General features: G+C 56.4%; 1 protein-coding gene across 1 annotated transcript; it reads right to left on the bottom strand.

Moving 5' to 3' along the window:
- Nucleotides 1-1,460: 1,460 nt before the first annotated feature.
- On the bottom strand, nucleotides 1,461-6,623 carry LITAFD (LITAF domain containing). Its single transcript, XM_007939725.1, has 4 exons — nucleotides 6,596-6,623; nucleotides 3,817-3,903; nucleotides 2,062-2,206; nucleotides 1,461-1,569 (listed from the first exon to the last, which is right to left on the bottom strand). Exons 1-4 carry the CDS (start codon nucleotides 6,621-6,623, stop codon nucleotides 1,461-1,463), a joined length of 369 nt encoding a protein of 122 aa, XP_007937916.1.
- Nucleotides 6,624-7,495: the final 872 nt, after the last annotated feature.

The following is a 7,495-nucleotide window of genomic DNA, read 5'->3' as shown; positions in this document are numbered from 1 at the left end:
GGCTTTGCTTCTGTGAAGACTGACAGCCTTGGAGACCCTGTGGGCAGTTCCACTCTGTCCTCTAGGGGCGCTGTGAGTCAGAATGGACTCCAGGCAGTGGGTGTGGTTTGGGCTTTGCTTCTGTGGAGACTGACAGCCTTGGAGACCTTGTGGGCAGTTCCACTCTGTCCTCTAGGGGTGCTGTGAGGGTGACCAGATGGCAGTGGGTTTGACTTTGGTTCAGCCCTGCAGCCAGGGCTGACTAGGATGTGGGGCCTGTTCTTGCTTCTCCCAGGCATCTGGGGGTGGTGTCAGAGTGGCAGCCATGGGGGGAGCGCTCAGCTCTCCAGAAATCTGCCCTGCCCCGTTCTCCCTGCTGGCCCTGTGACATGAAGGTCTTCAGGCAGCGTGGCCCCACTGTTGGATGCAGGACCCTGTGCTCTCCCCTGCCCCACGCCCAACCCCCGTTTCCTGCTGCCTGTTTCTAAAGGCTGGGTCTTGAGCAATCCCCTCTCAGCCCCCCCCCCCCCCGTTTAATTCGTCAGGTGGGGAAGCCTGCCCTCTTGTGGTGGCTGTGAGCACTACGGCGGGTCGCGGGCCACGTTTCATTGACTAAACGCAGTCCAGGTTGTCTGTGTCTTCAGTTCTGCACTCCAGTGCCCTCGCTACAAAACCCATTCTAATTGAGACACGCTGATGGGACACAAAGGCAAAGTGAAAACAAAGGTGGCCCCTACGGTGATTCCTTTTCCCATGCACTGGGGAAGGTCGCAGGGGTGGCAGGAGAGCCTGCAGGGAGAGGGGCTTGAGGATGGATGGGGCAAGGAGGTGATGGCTGCAGGGAGCCCAGGTAGGTGGGAAAGGGCCACCAGAGTTGGCTTCTGGTCGCCCAGGTGTGCCACGTCGCACCAGGACAGCCGGTGTGGTGAGCCCGTGTGTGGGCTGAGGAGAGGGGGAAGGTGCCTCTCAGCTGGCCGGTTGCCACAAGGTGCAGGCACGTCCACCCAGGTGAAGGAGGTGGTCCGTGGGCTGGTCTCTAAAGAGTCACACAGGTCGGTGTCTGAGAAGGGACTTTGCGGTCACTGTTCATCCAGATACTCCTTCAACCCACTCATTTGTCTGATTCACACAGTCACTCATCCGACCAGTCACTCATTCAAATTCGTTCACTGGATAGGTTGGTTCAGCCAACCAGTCATTTAGTCAGTCATTTGACCATTCGTTCCATCCAACCAATAGTTATCCAATCACTCCTTTGATGGATTATTCAGTCATTCATTGAACCAGTCACTCATTTATCCCACCAGTCATTTATTCATTCAACCAGTGCTGATGGATTGGGAAACTGGCCTTCCATTGAGACAGAAGGGAAGAAGCGGGGGTGGGGCTTCCCTGATGGCAGTCCCTCCTCCCACACCCCTGGCCCTGGGCTGCAGGGAGGCCAGGCGGCACACTGACTGGGCGGCTTTTATTGGGGGGGGTCACAGGTGCCGGTAGCGGAAGAGATCGCGGTGGCACACGGGGCAGGAGTGCTGCACGTCCATCAGGCCCTCCATGCAGAACGGGATGAGGCAACAGCCCAGCACACACCTGCAGCCGGGGCGGGCGCTTGCTGTGAGGCTGGCCGCCCGCCCGCCCGCCCGCCTGCCCCGCTCCACTGTCTTCTCGCCGGGCTGCCCAAGGCCCCCCTGGGCTCACTCAGCTCGCCCTCTGGGTGGGGCCTGGACACCTGCACGTTTGAAGCTCCTTGGGTGATTCCAAGGTGCTGGCGGGGTTGAGTCAGTAACCAGCCCTCTGGTGGCCGTGACAGCACCATGCAAGTGCTTACTGACACCTCCCGGTGATGGTGCCCCGCCCTTGGGATGAGGACGTCCAGGATCGGAGGGGCCGAGTCATCAGCAGCGTCACCAGGAGGTAAGTTGCTGAGATGGGAACCTCCCCCTGTCCTTGGTCCTGCTGCCCCATTCCCTCGAAGCGCCCCCTAAGAAGAGTTAGGGAACAGCCCCTCCTCCACCCTCCCTGCTGCAAGCCCACACCCCCAGGCCCCTGGGGCGCCCCCGAAGCCCAGGCCCTACCACTCACCCAAACAGGGTGAGGCCGGAGCACATTAGCCAGACGAGGAGTCCTGGGACCCGCCTGGTGACTGTGACGATGGCGTTCCTACAGAATGGACATACCATTCGCAGTGGGGTGTCCGAGCTTCCTCTGGGGAACCTGGGGACCATGACTGGTGGGGGAGGGGCAGGTCAGACTCAGCCTCCCTCCCATTCCCTGCTGCCCTCCACTCGCCTTCAGGCGAGACCCCCTGCCCTCCTCCTCCGGCCTGGGCAGAAGCAGTCCTCCAACTCTGTGTGCAGCAGCCCTGGTGGCGCACTACCTAAGGCACCTGACTGCTAACCAGAAGGTTGGAGGTTCAAACCCACCAGCCGCTCCGTGGGAAAAAGCTGGGGCAATCTGTTTCTGTAAAGACTGACCACCTTGCAAACCCAGCGGGGGTTGCTATGAGTCAGAATCGACTCAGTGGCAGTGGGTTTGGTTTGGGTGACTGTGCGCCCCTGGATGCCGTGCCCATAAATTCCCCTTAGTTGTTGCTGAGTCGGTTCACCAGTGCCAGCGTCTAATCCCAGCAAGTCGGCATCGCTCACGGCGCCCCGTGGGTCAGGGTGGAACTGCGCTCCCTGGGGCTCTCAGAGGCTGCTGCTTGGGGAGCACGTCACCAGGCCTGACGGACGTGCCTCTGCGTGGACTGACCCTCCAGTGAGCAGCGGGCGGTTAACCGTCTACGCCCCCGCCACTCCACGCCTGCAGCTAAGGAGCGTAACTGATACCTTTGGCAAAGCAGTTGCGTGCACTCGGGGGGCGTCTCCCCTGACACGGCTTCTGTGCGTTGGCACAGTGGGCCCGTCCTTGGTGCATCATCCTGAGACGTGCTTCCCAGGAATTTAAAAGGCAACCTGGCGGTTCCCACACCTGAGCTCGCTCACTGCTGTCCAGTCGTTTTCCGAATCATAGCGATCCCTCCTTCGGTTTCCGAGGCAGTATCAACTGCTACGGAAGTAGATTGCCCCATCTTCCCTCCGAGGAGTGGCTGGTGGGTTTGAACCGCCAGCCTTCTGGTTAGCAGTCAAGTGCCTTAGGCAGTACGCCACCAGGGCTCCCCATACCTGAGAGGGCCTGAAGATTCTAAAATCCAGGTTGTGATTCAGTGGGTCTGGGGCGGGGCCCGGGGGTCTGCGTTCCCTCCTTGTCTGTGGTTTGGGTGCATTTGCAGGGTGAGCGCAGTGCTGTCTCCCGCAGGGGACACCTGGGTTCGATTCCCAGCCAATGCACCCCACGTGCAGCCCCGCCCATCTGTCAGGAGAGGCTTGGGCGCTGCTAGGACTCTGAGCACGTTTCAGTGGAGCTTCCAGACTCACACGGACTAGGAAGACAGGCCCGGTGATCAGCTGCTGCAAACCTGCCATTGCAAACCCTGTGGGTCACAGTGGTCCGCTCCGCAGCTACTCATGGGGAGGATGGGGCAGGCCGGACAGCGTCACTGTGAGCTTGGGGCTGACTTCCTGGCAGTTCACAGTTTGCAGGGCGGGGCCGAGACCTGCCTCCACAAACACTTGTTGTACATCGTCTGTGCACCAGCCCCTCCACTAAGGGTTTTACACCGGAGACTGGGAGACACAGACCTGGAACCACGTTCCAACATGGCGGCCACCCGTGGAGCAAAAGCAGGGAGACGTCTCCCGGGGGAGTCCCAGGAGGGTGTTGACGAGTGGTCAGGAGAGAGAGGCTCAGGTGCGAGGAGGAGATGGGGAGGTGTGGGGAGCGCCGACGAGCACTCACCTGAGTGGTCGGGCTCGGGGCGTGGTACGTAAAAGGGCGGCGGGCCTTGCATCCTCTGGTAGGCTTTTTCAGGATTCGGAAAAGGCCCTTTGGAGAGAGAAGGAAAGACACCGTCAGGCCCTGAGCTGCAAACTCGCCAGCCTGTGGGAGGCACGCAGCAATGGCTCGGGCTGCTAGCAAGTGAGGAGCTGGCCTTTGGTCCAGGCATTGCCAACGCCAAACGTGCACTCGTGTCCCAGGATGGAAGTTCAGGCTGGAGAAGTGGCGTGGGGCCCCGTAATCTTCACGGCAGTGTGGGTGATGGGAACCCATGTGTTTCCATCGGGAGGCACGTGAGCACTTTGCCTGGGGGCCTGGGCCTCACTGCATCAAGACCTCCCATTGCCTCCTGGCGAGAGAGCCCCATGGCTTACTGAGGGGGCCACCTGGGACCCCCCACCCAGAGTGGAGGCAACCAGAGAGCTGGGAGCCCCACCCCTACTCACACCCCATCCACCCTGGACTCTGAGGGTCCGCAGAGGTGTAGACCCATGTGCCCCCCACCCCACCCCCACCACAGCCCCGGCTGGGGTGTATTTCCCTTTAAGGAAAAGCAATGGAGTTTTGTTGTTGCCCGGTACTGTCGAGTTGGCTCTGACTCCTGGTGACCCGCGTACAACAGAAGGAAACACTGTCGGGTCCTGCACCGTCCTCAGTCATTCCCACGTTTGAGCCCGTTGTCGGAGCCACGTGTCTGTCCACCCCATTAAGGGCCTGCCTCTTCTCTGCTGAGCCTCCGCTCTAACAAGCTTGATGTCCTTCTCCAGGGATTGTCCCTCCTGGTAACACGTCCCAGGTACGTCACGTGAAGTCTGGCCAACCTTCCTCCTAAGGAGCTTTCTGGCCCTTCTTCCAGGACAGATTTGTCCGTTCTTCTAACAGTCCATGGTGTATACAGTATTCCCTGCCAACACCGTAATCCAAAGGCATACATTCTTCTCTGGTCTTTTTTATTCGTTGTCCAGCTCCCACGTGCATATGAGGTTATTGATAATACCATGGCTAGGTCAGGCGCAACTTAGTCTTCAAGGAGACATCTTTGCTCTTCAGCACTTTGAAGAGACCTTTGGCAGCAGGTTTGCCCAGTGCAGTATAGCGTTTGATTTCTTGACTGCTGTTTCCATAGGTGTTGACTTGTAGATCCACGTAAAATTAACTCCTTGATGACTTCAGTCTTTTCTCCATTTATCATGACGTTGCTTCTTGGTCTAGTTGTGAGGATTTTTGTTTTCTTTACGTTGAGGTGTCATCCATACTGAAGGCTGTAGTCTTTGATCTTCGTCAGTAAGCACTTAAGTCCTCTTTGGTTATTGAAGAATCTTCCTCCAATCCTGATGCTAAGTTCTTCATAGAGTCCAGGTTCTTGGATTATTTGCTCAGCATACAGACTGAGTAAATATGGGGAGAGGATGCAACCCTGACGCACACCCTTCCTGATTTTAAACCACGCAGTATCCCCTTGTTCTATTCCAACGACAGCCTCCTGGTCTATGTACAGGTTCCTCATGAGCCCAGTTAAGTGTGTGGCACACTTACTACAGTTTTACGGAAGTATAATTCACATATCATACAATTCACTCATTGAAAGAATACGATTCAGTGCTTTTTGAATGTAAACATAGCATTGTGCAACCACCCCCACAGTTAATTTCAGAACATCTCATTACCTCACTCAGAACCCCAAACTCTCAAACTATCTCTCTCTCCTTTTTGTCCATTCTCTCAACCCCTAAGCCTTCAAAAAAACCCAAACTCACTGCCATTGAGTCAGTCTTGACTCATAGCAACCCCTCCTTGGGTTTCCAAGGCAGTATCACTATGGAAGTAGATTGCCCAACCTTCCTTCCGAGGAGTGGCTGGTGGGTTTGAACCGCCAGCCTTCTGGTGAGCAGTCAGATGCCTTAGGCACTACGTCACCAGAGCTCCTGTAGGCAACCACTAATCTACTTCCTGCCTCTATGGATTTGTGTTTTCTGGATATTTCATACAAATGGAGGCATACCATATGTGGTCTTTCCTACCTGGCTTTGTTTCACTCAGCATAATGTTTTCAAGGTTCATTGACGTTGTAGTCCTAAAGATTAGGACTTTATCCTTTTCTATGTCTGAGTAATATTCCATGGTGTGGCTAGACACAGTTTTTCTCATCCATTCGTGTGCCGATGAATTAAAGGGTCAGAAGTCAAGTCACTGGCTGAGGACCACCCAGCTAAACAGGTGCAGGGCCCACTCTGATTGCTATCCAGTGCCTGGCCCAGGATCAGTCATTCCTTTAAGCCTCTCAATGCTTCTTCAAGGTTGGCTTCATATTCAAGATGAGGGAACATGTTCCAAGAGTTACGATAACGTACCCAGGCTCCCAGCACACTGTCCAGGCAGGGCTAGGGCCAGCACTCAGCCCCTGCCCCCATCAGTCTGGTTTGTCTCTGGCCACACAAAGAAGAGGGGTAGGAGATGTCAGGATGGAGGCGCAGGTCTTGCTTGAGTTTTGGGGAGTCATTGGGCTTGGTCATCTAGTTCCTTGTGACAGTTCAGAGAGGGCACAGGCTGTCAGAGACCCGACCTGCTCTTTGTCCCTGTTGCTGGGCCATGTGATTCCTGGGTTGGGGGACTGGGGGACAGTGGGTGTTGAGATCTCGGGGGAGGGTGGGGACTGGTCTCCTTTCCTGCTTCTCTGTGGGCTCCGGTGTCTGATTCTCCCTGGCCTCTCCCAGCCTGGGCACCTGATCGAGACCCTCACCTTGGGGAGAGTTCCATGTTGGTGCCATGGTGGCCTTTTGCCCCAAGCTCTGACTCAGGCCTCCCATCCCCAGGCCCGGGGCACCATTGTGATGCGTCCCCACTTCTCTTCAGGAGGGTGGGGGCAGGGAGGGCGCTGGCCTTGAGAGGACCAGCCATGAGCCTTTGAAGACGAGCCCTCCCCCATGGATCCACTGTTGACACTGCAGGGGGAGGGGGAGGGGATCCATCGATCACAGGCCTTGAAACTAGGAATCCTGTGGGACCTAGTGATAGCCCTTTAGAGGATGTCTCCTGAGTTCCCTCAGTTTCTAGGAGGCAGTGGTGGTTCATCCAGGTTTGATTCCGGGCCAGGGCACCTCACGGGCACCACCACCTGGCTGTCGGAGGGGGCTCACGTGCAGCTCTGATGCCAGACAGGTTCTGTGGAGCTGCCAGACTAAGACGGGCCTGGTGACTGGCTTCCAAAAACCAGCCGATAGACAGTGACACTTCTACAAGCGTGTTTGTATGTGCCGTTGGAATGTCTGGGTGTCTAGTAGAGCAGACAAGGAACAAGGTTGTGGTGACTCCTTGGCCACAGCCAGCTACTGGAGGGAGCGAGTAGTTGGATCTGTGGGCTCAGGACCATGGTTGCAGGGGACATCAAGCTCAACTGGCATAATACACATACTACAGAAAAACATTGTTCCACGTCCTACTTTGGTGAGTAGTGACTGGGGTCTTAAAAGCTTGCAAGTGGCCATCTAGATGCAATGATGGGTCTCTACTTGTCCAGAGCAAAGAAGAATGAAGAAAAGCAAAGACACATGGAAATAATTAGTCCAAGGGACTGATGGACCATGTGACCCTCAGCCTGTATGACCATGAAACCAGAAGAACTAGATGGTGCCTGGCTACC

This window comes from Orycteropus afer, unplaced genomic scaffold, assembly GCF_000298275.1.
Source record: "Orycteropus afer afer isolate SDZICR_OR568_19922 unplaced genomic scaffold, OryAfe1.0 scaffold00061, whole genome shotgun sequence".
In the NCBI taxonomy this organism is placed as follows: Eukaryota; Metazoa; Chordata; class Mammalia; order Tubulidentata; family Orycteropodidae; genus Orycteropus; species Orycteropus afer.
This window is presented reverse-complemented; position numbering and strand designations above follow the sequence as displayed.

Bases quoted from the DNA above. Each gene is read 5' to 3' on its own strand.
- LITAFD (XM_007939725.1), bottom strand. From the start codon at position 6,623: ATGGCACCAACATGGAACTCTCCCCAAG. The intron at 2,207-3,816 runs GTGAGTGCTCGT...CTCCCCCACCAG, and splicing joins CCCCGAGCCCGACCACTCAG to TCATGGTCCCCAGGTTCCCC. The intron at 1,570-2,061 runs GTGAGTGGTAGG...CCCCGGCTGCAG, and splicing joins TCCGGCCTCACCCTGTTTGG to GTGTGTGCTGGGCTGTTGCC.